The sequence below is a fragment of the Papio anubis genome, chromosome 1 (genome assembly GCF_008728515.1).
Source record: "Papio anubis isolate 15944 chromosome 1, Panubis1.0, whole genome shotgun sequence".
NCBI classification, from domain to species: Eukaryota; Metazoa; Chordata; class Mammalia; order Primates; family Cercopithecidae; genus Papio; species Papio anubis.
In genome coordinates, this window is record NC_044976.1 from 64182 (window position 1) to 81101 (window position 16920).

The 16920-nt window shown below is 59.5% G+C and overlaps 1 protein-coding gene across 1 annotated transcript; it reads left to right on the forward strand.

Moving 5' to 3' along the window:
- The first annotated feature begins 10351 nt into the window (after nucleotides 1–10351).
- Nucleotides 10352–15761, forward strand: MXRA8 (matrix remodeling associated 8). Its single transcript, XM_003890959.5, is given in 11 exon segments — nucleotides 10352–10479; nucleotides 12237–12260; nucleotides 12849–12933; nucleotides 12935–13146; nucleotides 13245–13346; nucleotides 13437–13907; nucleotides 14078–14233; nucleotides 14355–14394; nucleotides 14481–14557; nucleotides 14659–14739; nucleotides 14952–15761. Coding segments are annotated over 11 exon segments (1323 nt in total). The 5' UTR covers nucleotides 10352–10430; the 3' UTR covers nucleotides 14978–15761.
- Nucleotides 15762–16920: the final 1159 nt, after the last annotated feature.

Consider the following 16920-nt stretch of genomic DNA (forward strand, 5'->3'; position numbering starts at 1 on the left):
GAGTGCAGTGGTGCAATCTCAGCTCACTGCAGCCTTCACCTCCCGGGTTCACACGATTCTCCTGCCTCAGCCTCCTGAGTAGCTGGGACTACAGGCGCCCGCCAGCACACCCGGCTAATTTCTGTATTTTTAGTAGAGACGGGGTTTCATCAGGTTGGCTGGGCTGGTCTGAAACTCCTGACCTCAAATAGTCCGCTCACCTCGGCCTCCCAAAGTGCTGGGATGACAGGCGTGAGCCCCCGCGTCTGGCCTAGAGGCTTCTTTTTCAGTGACTGTTTTGAAAGTTCACAGTGATGTACTTCAGGGTGGATCTGTTTTCGTCCCACAGCAGCCCTCCCCTATCTGGAGAACCATCACTTCACTTCAGGAACATTTTCTCTTGGGTTATTTTGTTGTGATTTCCTCCCCTCTATTTCTTCAGTTTTTCTGAAGCTTCTGTTCTATGAATTATTTTCTGTCTCCTATCAACATTTGACAGAAATGTTCATAGAAATGTTTAATAGAGGCCGGGCGTGGTGGCTCACGCCTGTGATCCCAGCACTTTGGGAGGCTGAGGTGGGCGGATCACGAAGTCAGGAGTTCAAGACCAGCCTGACCAGCATGGTAAACCCCATCTCTACTAAAGATACAAAATTAGCTGGGCTTGGTGGCAGGTGCCTGTAATCCCAGCTACTCAGGAGGCTGAGGCAGGAGAATCGCTTGAAACCAAAAGGCTAATGTTGCAATGAGCCAAGATCGCACCACTGCATTTTGGCCTGGGTGACAGAGCGAGACTTCATCTCAAAAAATATGTATATACACACACACACATATATACACATATACATACACATATATACACACATATACATATATATGTATATAAGCCAGATGTGGTGGTGCACGCCTGTAATCCCTGCTACTCAACTACTGGGGAGACTGAGGCAGGAGAATCGCTTGAGCCTGGGAGGTGGAAGTTGCAGTGAGCCGAGATTGTGCCACTGCACTCCAGCCTGGGCGACCGAGCGAGCCTCCGTCTAAACCAAAGAAACAATCAAAAAAACAAAAGGAGAATCTTTCTGCTCCCTCACCTTCCACTGTTGCTGACTGTGTTATCCGGAGCTGACCAGCATTGCCAGCAAGGGTGGCATCTACTTTCTCTTTCGCTGACCTAAGGCCCCTCCAACAAACTGCAGATAGCAATGGGCCTCAGTACCCAGGGGCGTATCTGGGATTTCTGACTGTCAGTGCCGCAGGACACTGGATCAGCGGCGTGTGACCACGCCAGCACTTGCCAGTCAGCCCCAGGAGACCGAATCAGGGCCTGGGGCTCCCTTGCACCAGAAGCAGATGACCTGTGAGCGCATTCCCCGCAGATGCTGGCCTGGAGAAACTGTTCCGATTGAGAACTAGTGAGCATGACAAACAAACAAACTTGTTTTCCCTCAACCCTCAATTAGGCAAGAGCCACAGGCTGCAATGAAGTATTCTTTTTTTTGTTTTTTTTGAAATGGAGTCTGGCTCTGTTGCCCAGGCTGGAGTGTAGTGGCACGATCTCGGCTTACCACAACCTCCGCCTCCCGAGTTCAAACGATTCTCCTGCCTCAGCCTCCCGAGTAGCTGGGACTACAGATATGCGCCACCATGCCCAGCTAATTTATTTATTTATTTATTTATTTATTTATTTTTTGAGACGGAGTCTCGCTGTGCTCCCAGGCTGGAGTGCAGTGGCCTGATCTCGGCTCACTGCAAGCTCCGCCTCCCGGGTTCACGCCATTCTCCCGCCTCAGCCTCCCGAGTAGCTGAGACTACAGGCGCCCGCCACCTCGCCCGGCTAGTTTTTTGTATTTCTTAGTAGAGACGGGGTTTCACCGTGTTAGCCAGGAAGGTCTTGACCTCCTGACCTGGGATTACAGGCATGAGCCACCATGCCTGGCCACCTGGCCTAATTTTTATTTTTATTTTTTATTTTTTATTTTTTTATTTTTTATTTTTTTATTTTTTATTTTTTTTTGAGACAGAGTCTTGCTCTGTCGCCCAGGCTGGAGTGCAGTGGCCGGATCTCAGCTCACTGCAAGCTCCGCCTCCCGGGTTCACGCCATTCTCCTGCCTCAGCCTCCTGAGTAGCTGGGACTACAGGCGCTGCCACCTCGCCTGGCTAGTTTTTTGCATTTTTTTAGTAGAGACGGGGTTTCACCGTGTTAGCCAGGATGGTCTAGATCTCCTGACATTGTGATCCGCCCGTCTCGGCCTCCCAAAGTGCTGGGATTATAAGCTTGAGCCACCGCGCCCGGCCCTTTATTTTTTATTTTTTTTAGACGAAGTCTTGCTCTGTCGCCCAGACTGGAGTGCGATGGTGCATTCTCAGCTCACTGCAAGCTCCGCCTCCCGGGTTCAGCCAATTCTCCTGCCTCAGCCTCGAGAGTAGCTGGGACTACAGGCGTGCGCCGCCATGCCCAGCTAATTTTTTATTTTTATTTATTTATTTTTTGAGATGGAGTTTCGCTCTTGTTACCCAGGCTGTAGTGCAATGGCACAATGTTGGCTCACTACAACCTCCGCCTCCCGGGTTCGAGCGATTCTCCTGCCTCAGCCTTCCTGAGTAGCTGGGATTACAGGCGCACACCATCACAGCCTCAGCTAACAGTAGAGACAGGGTTTCTCCATGTTGGTCAGGCTGGTCTCGAACTCCCGATCTCGGGTGATCTGCCACCTCAGCCTCCCAAAGTGAGGTGGGATTACAGGCATGGAAACCACCGTGCCCAGCCTTGTGCATTTTTTTTATTTTTTGTTTTGAGATGGAGTTTCACTCACTTGTTGCCCAGGCTGGGTGCAATGCCACGTCTTGGCTCACCTCAACCTCCACCCCCTCCCAGGTTCAAGTGATTCTCCTGCCTCAGCCTCCCAGGCGTGGGTTACAGACATGCACCACCATGCCTGGCTAACTTTTGTACTTTTAGTAGAGACGGGATTTCTCCATGTTGGTCAGGCTGGTCTCGAACTTTTCACCTCAGGTAATCCACCACTCAGCCTCAAAGTGCTGGGATTACAGGTGTGAGCCACCCGCCCTGGTCTTTTTTTTTTTTTTTTTGACGTGAGTCATCACATGCACTAGGCTGGAGATGCAGTGGTGTGATCTCGGCTCACTGCAACCTCCGCCCTCCCAGGTTCAGCGATTATCCTGCCTCAGTCTTCCTGAGTGGCTGGGATTACAGCCGTGTGCCTTTCCTCCCTGGCTAATTTTGTATTTTTTTTTTTTGGGGAGGCCAGTCTCATCACCAGGCTGGAGTGCAGTGGCGGATCTCAGCTCACTGCAAGCTCCGCCTCCCGGAGTTCACGCCATTCTCCTGCCTGGCCTCAGTAGCTGGGACTGCGAGCCGCCCATGCGCCCGGCTAAGTTTTTTGTATTTTTAGTAGAGGCGGGGTTTCACCGTGTTAGCCAGGATGGTCTCGATCTCCTGACGTGTGCGTGATCCGCCCGTGACTCCTAAAGTGCTGGGATTACAGGCTTGAGCCACCGCGCCCGGCCTAATTTTTGTATTTTTAGTCGAGATGGGGTTTCACCATGTTGGCCAGACTGGTCTCGAACTCCTGACCTCAGGTGATCCCCCCCACCTCGGCCTCCCAAAATGCTGTGATTACAGGGGTGATCCTGGCCCTATTTTTTAATTTTTGACTGGGTCTTGCTATATTGTCCCGGCTGGCCTCCAAATCCTGGGCTTAAGCGAGCCTCGTGCCTCCACCTCCCGAAGTGCTGGGATTATAGGAGGGAGCCACCGTGCCTGGCCAATTTTTCTATCATAATGCATACATCAAATCTGTAATTATAACCATGCTGGAAATGTCACATGTGACAGCCGACCTCCCTTGGTGAGGAGGGAGAAGTCAGGATGTGCGTCCCACGTGGAAGCCGTGGCTTGGCCCTCGCCTGAGGCTGGTGTGACAGCTGCCCGACGAAGCGCCCAGCCGAGAACGGAGCTGGATGCAGAATCCCGTAGGTGGAGTTTGGCCTTGCAGGTGGAGGCACCAGTTACCTGCCAGGTAACTCTGGCAGCAAACTCAGGGTTCTTTGTTCCTGATTTTAAAATTGATGAGGCCAGGCGCGGTGGCTCACACTTCTAATCCCAGAACTTTGGGAGGCCGAGGTGGGTGGATCACAAGGTCAGCAGTTCGAGACCAGCCTGGCCAACACGGTGAAACCCCGTCTGTACTAAAAATACAAAAATTTGATGGGCGCAGTGGCTCACTCCTGTAATCCCAGCACTTTGGGAGGCTGAGGGGGATTGCAAGGTCAGGAGTTCGAGATCAGCCTGACCAACGTGATGAAACCCTGTCTCTACCAAAAATACAAAAATTAGCCAGGTGTGGTGGTGCATGCCTGCAATCCCAGCTACTCTGGAGGCTGAGGCAGTGCTTGAGCCAGGGGCAGTGCAGTGAGTCAAGATGTGATCACTGCACTCCAGCCTGGGTGACAGGCGAGACTTCATCTCAAAAAAGAAAAAAAAAAACAGCTTGTGGTGGCTCACACCTGCTGTCCCAGCACTGGGAAGGCGAGGCAGAGCCCGGATCTAAGGTCGGGGTCGAGACCATCCTGGCTGACACTTGGTGAAACCCGTCTCTATTAAAAAATACAAAAAATTAGCCAGGCATGGTGGTGAGCCTGTGGTCCCAGCTACTCAGGAGGCTGAGGCAGGAGAATGTATGAGCTCAGGAGGCAGGCTGCAGTGAGGCTGAGATTGCCTGCCACACTCCAGCCTGGAGTGGCTGAAACAGACTCCGTCTCAAAAAAAAAAAAAACCAGGCCCTGGTGGCTCTGCGCCTGCTAATCCCAGCAGCCTCGGAGGCTGAAGCAGGCGAATAAACGAGAGCTGGAGGCCAGAGGTTGCAGTGAGCTGAGGATCATGCCACTGCTCTCCAGCCAGGCAAAGAGCAAAACTCTGTCTCCCAAAAGAAAAAATTGATGAATCTCCTGTAATCCCATTGCTTTGAGAGGCCGAGGATCGCTTGTGGCCAGGGATTGGAGTCTGCAGTGAGCCAAGATGTTTGCATTGCACCACTGCCCTTCAGCCTGGGCGACACGGTGAGACCCTGTCCTTTTGTTTTGTTTAGTGTTTTTGAGATGGAGTCTCGCTCTGTGGCCCAGGCTGGAGTGCAATGGCACAATCTCAGCTCACTGCAACCTCCGCCTCCCAGGTTCAAGCAGTTCTTCTGCCTCATCTTCCAGAGTAGCTGGGACTACAGGTGCCCGTCACCACGCCCAGCTAATTTTTGTATTTTTAGTAGAGACGGGGTTTCACTCCTTTTTATTTTTTATTTTTTTGAGACGGAGTCTCACTCTGTTTCCCAGGCTGGAGTGCAATGGCATGATCTCGACTCACTGCAACCTCCACCTCCCGGGTTCAAGTAATTCTCTTGCCTCAGCCTCCCAAGTAGCTGGGATTACAGGCGCCCACCACCACGCCTGGCTAATTTTTTGTATTTTTAGTAGAGACAGGGTTTCACTATGTTGACCAGGACCGTCTTGAACTCCTGACCTCAGGTGATCTGCCCACCTCAGCCTCCCAAAGTGCTGGGATTACAGGCGTAAGCCACCTTTCCTGGCTTAGATTCTGTGGCTTAAAAAAAGAAAAAAAATTACAGAAGGTGGCCCTGGGGCCTAAGGTTGTGATTCTGGGGCGATGTGTGTGTACCAGGCAGCCGGTCTCACTGCATTTGCATGTTTAGAACAAGCCAGATACTACTCGAGAGGAGGCAGATGGTTTGTGAAATGTTTCTGTAATAGGCCGGGCACGGTGGCTCAAGCCTGTAATCCCAGCATTTTGGGAGGCCAAGACGGGTGGATCACGAGGTCAGGAGATCGAGACCATCCTGGCTAACACAGTGAAACCCCGTCTCTACTAAAAAACACAAAAAAACTAGCTGGGCGAGGTGGCGGGCGCCTGTAGTCCCAGCTACTCGGGAGGCTGAGGCAGGAGAATGGCGTGAACCCGGGAGGCGGAGCTTGCAGTGAGCTGAGATCCGGCCACTGCACTCCAGCCTGGGCGACAGAGCGAGATTCCGTCTCAAAAAAAAAAAAAAAAAGAAATGTTTCTGTATTTTCAAATCTTCTTGTCTGTAGTTTTGAATCACAATGCCTCAGTGCAACAATTATCCTTCAGTCCGTCTCAGTAGTGGTCTGTCTCTGTTGTCCAGGAGGAGGAGACGGTGGTGGTGGAGGGCGGCTCTCCTCTTCCGGGCCTTCCCACAAGGGATCTGGGATCCACAGACAGCCCTGCCTCCCCGGGGCCGCAGGAGGAGGGACCAACACACATGCCGGCGATGGCTGCCCGGGACACTGGTCAGGATCAGCAGGAAAACAGTCAGCCAGGGACGTGGCCGGGAACAGTCGCCAGAAGTGGCTATAAGGGATTAACACATTTTCTTTTTTTTTTTTTTTTTTTTGAGGCGGAGTCTCGCTCTGTCGCCCAGGCTGGAGTGCAGTGGCGGGATCTCGGCTCACTGCAAGCTCCGCCTCCCGGGTTCCCGCCATTCTCCTGCCTCAGCCTCCCAAGTAGCTGGGACTACAGGCGCCGCCACCACGCCCGGCTAGTTTTTTGTATTTTTAGTAGAGACGGGGTTTCATTGTGTTAGCCAGGATGGTCTCGATCTCCTGACCTCGTGATCCGCCCGTCTCGGCCTCCCAAAGTGCTGGGATTACAGGCTTGAGCCACCGCGCCCGGCCAATTTTCTTTTGTTTTTGATAAGCAAGTTTATTTGTAAATTTAGTCATCATACATAACTAACCAAACCTTCAATATATTTTGAGACCCCCTTGGCAGGCTGTCTCCATAAAAGTAACTTTCCCAGGAGAGTGACCAGATGTGATTGGTCAACACCGTCTTAGCCCGCAGGGGTTCCTGGCGAAGGAGCCTCGCGTCCCTCCCCAAAGTTTTCAGAATCCAAAGGCCATAGGAGAAAGAACGCTGGTGGTGCTTCCTCTTAGAGGGGAGAATATCGGCCTGGGTAGGAGACCCAGCCCCACGCCGGGAAGTCGCTCCAATGCTTCCAGTGTGCGTGGCCGGTGTGGCGGCGGAGAATATGGTTTGTCCTGGAGCCTGACCCTGTCTGTGTTGGTGTCAGCAGTGGCCCCCCCCAACATACACACACAGGGTCCCTGGCATCCCAAGACCACTCCCGGCAGCCCCGCTGCTGGCTGCGCCTGGAAGCCGCGTCCTCAGGCCTCACCTGGCATTTGCTGACACAGAGGTTGCGCCCTTGGGTCCGTCCGTCCTCACCCCTCCAGCCTCGGTGCACCCCACCCTGTCTCATTCCCTCCACCACACTCAGCATAGTCCAGGAGGCTGGGGTCCAAGAGGGCCACGGCCGGCGCCCGGCTTTGTGCTGAGTCCCCAGTGCCCAGCAAGCCTGGCGCCCAGGAGGTGCTCAGCAAACGCTTCGGAACGACGGGAAGTGGGACTCTTCACCCATCAGTGATCCACTGCGCAGCCACAGGTCCATGTCTCTGTGTCTTTCCGTGTGTGTCTGTGTGTCTGTTTCTGTGTGTGGACCCGTGTGTGTGTCTCCGTGCATCTCTGTGTCTCCGTGTGTGTCTCCACGTGTGTCTCCGTGTATCTCTGTGTGTCTCCGTGTCTCCATGTATCTCCGTGTATCTCCGTGTCTCCGTGTATCTCCGTGTCTCCGTGTATCTCTGTGTCTCCGTGTGTGTGTGTCTCCGTGTGTGTCTCCGCGTGTCTCCCTGTGTCTCCCCCTGTGTGTCTCCGTGTGTGTCTCCGTGTATCTCTGTGTGTGTCTCTGTGTGTCTCCCTGTGTGTCTCCGTGTGTCCCCGTGTCTCCACGTGTGTCTCCGTGTGTATCTCTGTGTGTCTCCGTGTCTCCACGAGTCTCCGTGTATCTGTCTCCATGTGTGTCTCCACGTGTGTCTCCGTGTATCTCCGTGTATCTGTGTCTCCGTGTCTCTATTTATCTCTGTGTGTCTCCGTGTGTGTCTCCGTGTCTCTCCCTGTGTGTCTCCGTGTGTCCCCGTGTCTCCACGTGTCTCTGTGTGTGTCTCCGTGTGTCTCCCTGTGTCTCCGTGTGTGTGTGTGTCTGTGTGCGCATGCTCATGGGAGTGAACACGGGCTTGGCTGTGCTGCTTGTGGCTCTGAGCGCCTGTGGTTTTTCTTCCCGATGAGCCGGGCTGCCTGGAATGTCCGAGTCACCAGGAATGGCAGCCAAGATCAGGTCCTCAGTGCAGGCAGTAGGGCCAGCTGACCCCTCTCGCTCCACCCCAGCCCCGGAGGGGGGGCCCGGAGGAGGGTCCAGGGCGCTGGTTTGACTGGGGGCTTAGCCAGAGCACGGTGATGCCAGTGGCTTTGTTTTGTCCTGGTTTGTCCTCTTTCCTGGAGGGAGAAAAACGCCAGGCCAGGCTGGGAATTAAGTCACACGCCCACGGCGCTGCAGAATCCCCACCCCGCCCCCCCAGCGAGCAGAGGCTCCGCAGTCCCGGCCCAGGAAGGGGCAGGAGGGGCACAGGTCAGTGGCCCTGGGAAGAGCAGGTGACCTGGTCACTGCCGGGCCTGCTCTCCTCCGTGGCTATTTCCTGCTGAGGGCCGGACAGGGAGGGGCAGGGAAGGGGCCTGGTGGCCTCTTCGGCCTTTTGCTCCTTGCCCAGGGTCCCGGGGGGGGGGGGTCAGCTGCCCCCAGGTGGTCCTGTCAGAGGTCAGGGCCCTCTCAGACGACAGCCTCTGGCCTGCATCTCAGCTGGCTGGGCTCCCGAAAGTGTGGCTGGAGACCACTGCCCGGAGAGGGACGGCCCCGCAGAGTGTGGCGAACCCTGGCCTGAGGCCGCAGTGTGGACCAGGCGCCCCTCTCAGCCCTCCCAGACCAAAGGGCCAACCCTGCCCCCCATCAAACTGCTGTTCTCCTCCCTCCACGGGGACAGAGGGACCGGGGAGAGTGACGGAAGAAGCCAGAGAAGGAGACAGAGACAGCAGAGGCCAAGGCCCCAGGGTGTGTGATGGAGACAGACAAGGGCGGGCGGGCAGCTGCCAGCACTAATGCAAACCAGTTGGAAAAACAGGAGGAGAGGCCAGCAGAGGCCTCGAGGCCAGCCAGGTGGGGCTTGTTTTTCCAGAATGAAAGGCCCAGGGAGCGAGTGGGGGTGGTGGGATGTGTTCAGCCCTGAAGCCGGTTTGGAAAGGCGCCTCCCGGGCCAGGACCCTGCTGAGGAAACGGTCGGACCTCGGCGGGCCGGGGTGCGGGTCTTGCATCCTTATGTTGGTCCGAGTCCTGCCCGTTGCCCCTCACACCCTTTCACTGCAGCAGCAGAGCCCCTCCCCTTGCCCTGAGACCAAGACTCTGATCTGGACTGGGCTTCCCACTGTCTGAGGACCTGGGGACCAGAGCAGGGTTCAGGGTTAAGCCCCGCCAACCTGGGGCCCCCGAGGCCTGTAAGGAGAGCTCACGCCAAGTGGGCGTGCTGAACTATGCTCTGAGGGTTTCTTGTGGTTGTGGTTGTTCAGATTTTTTTTTCTTGAGGTTTGCTTAATTAGAAGGAGTTGGGTTTGGTACACAGTGCAGGCTCTGTTATTTCGCATTTGTTTATGTGACTTTTTAAGTTTTCCCAGAGTTTCAAATTTGTGCCTTCCGTGGTAGGGATCCCACTCTCCCCTTCCTCCAGGAGCCCTGTAACCCGGCACCTAGTTTCAGGGACACCAGGCTGCGCCCTTAAAGGTGGGCAGCCCCAGAGGATGGGGCCAGCAGAGGAGAGGTCTGCTCACCCCCAGGCCTCCCAGTGCTCAGGGCCCCCCCCCCCCGGCTGACTGTCCAGGTTATAAAGGGGACTACTGACCCGCAGCATCCATCATCCTGTCTTAAGAGAGCCCACCGTGCCCCCCAGAGGAGACGGGAACCAAGGTCACGCACGGCCAAGGGTTGGAGCTGGAAGGGCCATCTGGTCTGAAGAAGGGTACCAGGGTGCACAGTGGGTGGGGGCGGTCTCAGAGCTGGGAGGCCTTTCTGGGGCCTGGAACAGGCTGAGGGGAAGACCCTGCCCCGAGGTGTCTCACGTGGGGGGAGGCCAGAGGTGGGGCCAAGGGGCCACTCACCCAACAGTCCCAACCCCGCACCACAGGCCCGGAAGGCTCCCAGCTGTGAGACACGCTCATCTGGTCTCAGGCGCCCACGCCCTCAGACCTTCTTGTCCCTCCAAGGGTAGGGTTACTACCCCCTCCCCAGGCCTGACCGTGAGGGGCTGGGCCTCTGCTCCCACACTGCCCCTCCCCAGCGGGCCAGCGAGGATGGGGGAGGCCAAGGGGCCCGGGAGGAGCCAGAGGGGGCGGTCCCCAGACTGTAGACAGGCCCAGGGCTCCGTGATGTCACTGCGGGTGCTAAGGAGGGGGAAGGGGGTAGGGCTGTTTTTCTGGAGAGAGACTTAGAGCCGAGTGGGACAAAGCCTGGGCTGGGCGGGGGCCATGGCGCTGCCATCCCGAATCCTGCTGTGGAAACTTGCGCTTCTGCAGAGTGAGTGTGGGGCCCCGGGAGGCGAGGAGGGGGCAGCACGTGGGGCTACGTGAGTCCGTTTCGGACAAAACCGCCCGTCTGCGCTTGGGCCAGGAGGGGTGGGAAGGCCCCACCAGGGAAGAGGATGGGTCTAGGGGATCTCGGGACAGCTGCTTGCTGGAGGGTGCGATGTCTTCAGTGAGACCTTGGCCAGCCTCCCCTCGCTGGGGAGCTGGAGGCCAGAGGGCCGAGAGGGCTGGGGGCCCAGGCAGGGTGGCGTCTCCATCAGGGCCCTTCCTGCACCCCCTCTTGCTGGGGCTCCGTTTAGGGAGTGGGTCAGTGATGGGGGGGACCTGAGAACTGTGGGATCTGTTCCAGCCTCCGCTCCCAGGCCTGGGCTGCCCTGCTGACCAGGCACATTCCTCTGGGAAGCTCCCAGGCTCTCAGCCACATCTCTAGGGCAGTTTTCATGTAGGATCTACGGGAGGGAGAGCAGCCCCCAGTGATCAAGAGACACAGGATGGAAACACAGTTTTGATCACCCACAGGCCCTGGGGTGCACAGAGTGCTGTGAGGCCAGGGAAAGTGGAGAGAGACAGGGACCCCCAGGCCAACCCTTTACAGGGACCAGGGCGTTCTACATACAGGTTTCCCTCAGGAATTTTTTTTTGGACGGAGATTCTCTCTCGCCAAGGAGGCTGGAGTGCAGTGGTGTGATCTTGTCTCACTGCAACCTCCACGTCCCAGGTTCAAGTGATTTTCTTGCCTCAACCTCCCAAGTAGCTGTGACTATAGGTGCCCACCACCACCATGCCTGGCTAATTTTTGTATTTTTAGTAGAGACAGGGTTTCACCATGTTGGCCAGGCTGGTGGTGAACTCCTGACCTCAGGTGATCCAACTGCCTCAGCCTCCCAAAGTGGTGGGATTACAGGCGTGAGCCACTGTGCCTGGCGAGGGAGTTTTAACTGGTAGGTTTAAGGCAAGTGGCGCGAGCCCCGTGGGGCCATGCTAACTGTACGGGGTCTCTGCGGTGTGGCTGCACATTCCATGTGGGGCGTGGAGTCCGTGGGGACATGGGGGGTCACCAGGGGACACCGTGTAGGGGGGGCGTCTGGGTGGATCAGCTCGAGGAAAGGGGATGTGAACTGGAAACTGTCCCAGGTGACAGCCCGGCTTCCAATCAGAGGAAGTCCAGCCTAGACTCAGTGGATGCTGAGGCAGCTTAAAATGCTGAGAGTTCCCTGCAAGCAGGAACGCCGGCCTGTGGGGTGACGGCCGGGGTCACGGCCCACGTTCAGCCTTCAGGCCTCTGCCCTGTGGAAGCACCGCAGGGGCTGCACTGAGCCTTAGGTGTGGTGTGGGGTCCCCAGCGTCTGAGGCTCCAAGGACCCTTGGGGGCTGGGGCACAGCCCTGGAGGGAGTGTGGGGGATCCCACAGACCCAGCCTCGTTGGTGCTCTGGGTGACGTGGCTGCAGCCAGGTGGAGTGGGCCCGGTGACAAACACACACCCCAGAACCGGCTGGCTTGGGGCCTGGCCCTGGCCTACACCCATGCCCTGGCTTCCCCACTCCCCAAGGGCAGGTGCCGTTCACAGCCCAGCAGGGTGGCAGGGAGGGCTATGCGGGGCTGTGTAGAGAGGCACCCTCCCGGCACCGAAGTGGGTCTCACAGCACCCACTTTGTCTGGGACTACAGGAGGGACTATGGGGGCCAAGTGGGGGTCCCGGGGCCAGGTGGGGCTGTGGGTGGCCTCACAGCTCACTCCGCTCATTCCAGGCTCTGCTGTCCTTCTGCACTCAGGTAAGTGACCCTGGCCCCAGCTGTCCATCCCCCTCCCCCTCAGGCCCTCCTGTCTTGCCAGGCCTGCCCTGAGGGGTCCTCAGCCCTTCCCTCCCTCACTAACCCCCCTCCCCCACAGGGCCCTGGGGCCGACCCCTCCCCCACAGATGCCCCCTCCACCACCAGGGACCTCAGGGCCTCCCCTCCCCACTTGGCTGTGCTGGCAGGGCCCTCAGGGACCACTGAGTCCCCCACCACTCCCATGAACTCCCCCCAATCAGGGCCCCTCGGCCTCCATTCCCCTTCCACCACATGGGTTCTTGGTTATACCCATGACAGGCTCCATTCCAGGGTCCCATTCCACTCCCTCCCCAGGGCCTGGGGCCCCCCCATTCCCCACTGGGCCCTTGTCCACCCTCCAGGGCTCCCTCCACCTCCGGGGCTCCTCCATCCAGGGCTCCACCCCCCCACCCCTCCCCACTGGCTCCCTCCCTCCCCATCCGTTCCATTCCTTCATTCCATCCAGGGCTCCCTCCAGGTGCCCTCCCCTCCCATTTCACCTTCCCCCCACCACAGGGCCCTCCATTCCCTCTACTGAACCTCCCCTGGGGTCCTCAGTGCCCGCCGCTGCTGGCAGCTCCGGTGGTATGCCGGTCGCGGTGACTGGGCCAGGCGCCGGGGCGATCGCTGCTTGCTGAGCCGCGCATGGTGTGGACCCAGGACCGGCTGCACGACCGCCAGCGCGTGCTCCACTGGGACCTGCGCGGCCCCGGGGGCGGCCCTGCGCGGCGCCTGCTGGACTTGTACTCGGCGGGCGAGCAGCGCGTGTACGAGGCGCGGGACCGCGGTCGCCTGGAGCTCTCGGCCTCAGCCTTCGACGACGGCAACTTCTCGCTGCTCATCCGCGGTGCGGGGGCCGGGGCCGCGGGGTCGGGGCAGGGGGGCCGGGGCCGCGGGGTCGAGGGCACCGCGAGGCTCACGCGCGGCTTCCTCCTGGGTGTGCAGCGGTGGAGGAGACGGACGCGGGGCTGTACACCTGCAATCTGCACCACCACTACTGCCACCTCTACGAGAGCCTGGCCGTCCGCCTGGAGGTCACCGACGGCCGTGAGTGCGCCCCCCCACCCCCCGTCCTCCGTCCCCCGTCCCCCGCCCCCCGCCTGGGCCCGCGCGCCGCTGACCGCGCCCCCTCCGCAGCCCCGGCCACCCCCGCCTACTGGGACGGCGAGAAGGAGGTGTTGGCGGTGGCGCGCGGCGCGCCCGCGCTCCTGACTTGCGTGAACCGCGGGCACATGTGGACCGACCGGCACGTGGAGGAGGCGCAGCAGGTGGTGCACTGGGATCGGCAGCCGCCCGGGGTCCCGCACGACCGCGCGGACCGCCTGCTGGACCTGTACGCGTCGGGCGAGCGCCGCGCCTACGGGCCCCTTTTCCTGCGCGACCGCGTGGCCGTGGGCGCAGACGCCTTTGAGCGCGGTGACTTCTCGCTGCGCATCGAGCCGCTGGAGGCCGCCGACGAGGGCACCTACTCCTGCCACCTGCACCACCACTACTGCGGCCTGCACGAACGCCGCGTCTTCCACCTGACGGTCGCCGAACCCCACGCGGAGCCGCCCCCCCGGGGCTCTCCGGGCAACGGCTCCAGCCACAGCGGCGCCCCAGGTCCAGGTGACGGGCCGCCCCGGGACCCGGGAAGGCGGGAGCCCACCCCACTTGGGGTTGCCCTGCGCCCGCTATCCCTTGCCGGAGGCCCGCGGAGCCCAGCAGGGGCCGTGGCCCGGGTCGGGGCACAGGTCTTGCTGGTGCCTGACGCCGCTTCCACCCTGCGCCCCCCGCAGACCCCACACTGGCTCGCGGCCACAACGTCATAAACGTCATCGTCCCCGAGAGCCGAGCCCACTTCTTCCAGCAGCTGGGCTACGTGCTGGCCACGCTGCTGCTCTTCATCCTGCTGCTGGTCACCGTCCTCCTGGCCGCCCGCAGGCGCCGCGGAGGTGAGGCTGCCCCGGCAGAGCCAGCGGCCCCAGGAGACTGAGGTGGGCGGGAGGGCGGTCCTCTGGGCTGGGGGACCTGCGGAGGGGGCGGCACTGCCCCCAATGTGAGTCTCCTTCCCAGGCTACGAATACTCGGACCAGAAGTCGGGAAAGTCAAAGGGGTGAGTACTCCCCTCCCAGCCCTCCTGGGGACCAGGACCCCCTCCACCCCACCCAGCTGTAACCTCCTCCCACTCTCGCCCTCCAGGAAGGATGTGAATTTGGCGGAGTTCGCTGTGGCTGCAGGGGACCAGACACTTTACAGGAGTGAGGACATCCAGCTAGGTGAGGCGGTGCTGGGACACCAAGGCCCTGGCGCGGCTCCCAGGCCTGGGCTGGGAAGTGCATCCTGGGAGAGGGTACCTCAGCCTGCTCTCCTCCCACAGATTACAAAAACAACATCTTGAAGGAGAGGGCAGAGCTGGCCCACAGCCCCCTCCCTGCCAAGTACATCGACCTAGACAAAGGTGAGTGGGCTACCTCAGCCCATCTCAGAGCCCTGCCCATCCCCATTCCACCTCATCCGGGACCCCCAAGGGCAGACACCAGTCAGGCCCAGGGCCCCTGCCACCTCAGGCTCCGAAGTCCCTGGGGAGTCCTGCTGGGGGTCTGCCCTGCGTCTCCCACTGTGATGAGGGTGGAGAACAGACGCCGACCCGTTGGCGCCCTTGGCTTCCAGGGTTCCGGAAGGAGTACTGCAAATAGGGGGACCCTGGGCTCCTGGCTGGGCCAGCAGCTGCATCTTTCCTGTCTGTGCCCCTCGGGGCATCTCCTGGTGCTCCCGGGCTCACCCCCTTCCAGCGGCTGGTCCCGCTTTCCTGGAATTTGGTCTGGGCATATGCAGAAGTGGCAGCACAGCCCCCACCCCTTCAGCCTTTGCTCACGGGTGGCCCTGCTCACCCCAGACACAACCAAAATCCCACTGATGCCCAGCATGCCCTCAGACCCTCCTGGGCTCTGCCCACTGGGGGCTGGAAGACATTCCTGGAAGACACTCCCATCAGAATCTGGCAGCCCCAAAACTGGGGTCAGCCTCAGGGCAGGAGTCCCACTCCTCCTGGGGTGCTGCCCGCCGTTGAGAGCTCCCGAGGGCTCCTCCGCCTGTACCATGCAGGACTCCAGGCACCATCTGTTCTCCCCAGGGACCTGGTGACTTGGTGAATGCCAGCCCTTGCCCCTCTGCTGCTTTGGGCCACCTGGGGCTGCACCCCCCGCCGTTTCTCTGCTTCCACCCCTACCCTAGCCTTGCTCTCAGCCACCTTGACAGTCACTGGGCTCCCTGTGACTTCTGACCCTGACACCCCTCCCTTGGACTCTGCGTAGGCTAAAGTCTAGGGCTGGGGCCACATTTGGCTTCTGTACTGGCTGAGAACAGGGGAGGGGGTGAAGGTGGCTTGGGGTGGCCTATGTTGCCACTCTCAGCACCCCACATTTGCACCTGCTGGTGGACCTGCCACCATCACAATAAAAGCCCCATCTGATTTTTAGACTTGGCCCAGGTATGCTTCTGAAACTCCGTCTCCTAGGGGTGGGCAAGGCACGAGTCTGGGCCTGGGAATGCCCACGTCGTCTTCATCTCCACCTGAAGCCCCTGACATCATCCCATTCCTTGGGCTGAAAGGTCTGGGTCTGGGTCCTCTGGGAGTTGGTGTCCTGGGAAGGGGTCATTTGAGTTAGTTCTGTGTGGCATGCTTCTGGTCGTGGAGGAGTTCATATTCCCTTGATGGCTGACCTGGATGTGGGGAAGGGGGACGTGGCGGTGGCTGAGGACAGAGAGGAGACCGTGGGAGCACAGCTCTCGGAGAGGCAGACGGATGGCGGGCGGAAGTAGCGGGATACGGGTCAGACACTTGCAAAGGGGGCAGGAGCAAGGAGGCTCCGGCAGAGACAGCCCGGGGCAGCAGGGTGGCTCCAAGAGAGTCCTCCTCGCCAGGCCAGCACGGATCTGGCCCTAGAATCCTTTCCCACTCAGGCATCAGTGCCGGGCACAGGATCTCAGCACAAGTTTGGGTGGTGGGACGACTGGCAGGATCAGGAAGGCCAGTGGCCTGGGCTCCTGGCAGCACAGACCAGCGACTAAGTGCTGCTTCTTGAAGCCGGCATCACCACCCAACTCCATCCTCCTGTCCTCCCAGGAGTGGGGGTGGGAAAGGGTGATGGTTGCCCACAAGGATCCCACAGCAGCACAGGTTGGGAGGAAGGGAGGCTGGTCTGGGGAGGTGTGGCTTGAAAATGCACCCCCTTCTGGCCTCCGGCCTCACCATCACTGGACAGGGCTGCTCCTGGCAGGGCCCCAACCAGACCACATAGGCATCAGCACCTGGACTGGCCTCAGGCCTCTGGCTTCCAGCCTCTCTTGAGACTTGGGCTGGGGTCAGGCCCCTGCACCTGTGTGGTTCCTCCCCTGCTCTGTGGCCACCTGTGTCTAGCCTGGGGAACATGGGTCTGGCCCTCAGGGCGGGTACGGGCTTCCTCCCTCCCTGGGGCCTCAACAGATAGCCCCGTGGGGGTCTTCCTGCCTGGCTTCCGACCTCTGGGGAAAACAAGGGCTGGTGGGAAGGTGGCCCAGGCTCCAGGCAGAGGGGGCTGGCGGCTGAGCTGGCCGGGCTTGGCTGAGCGGACGCCACAGCTCTCCCACTCAGAGCCGG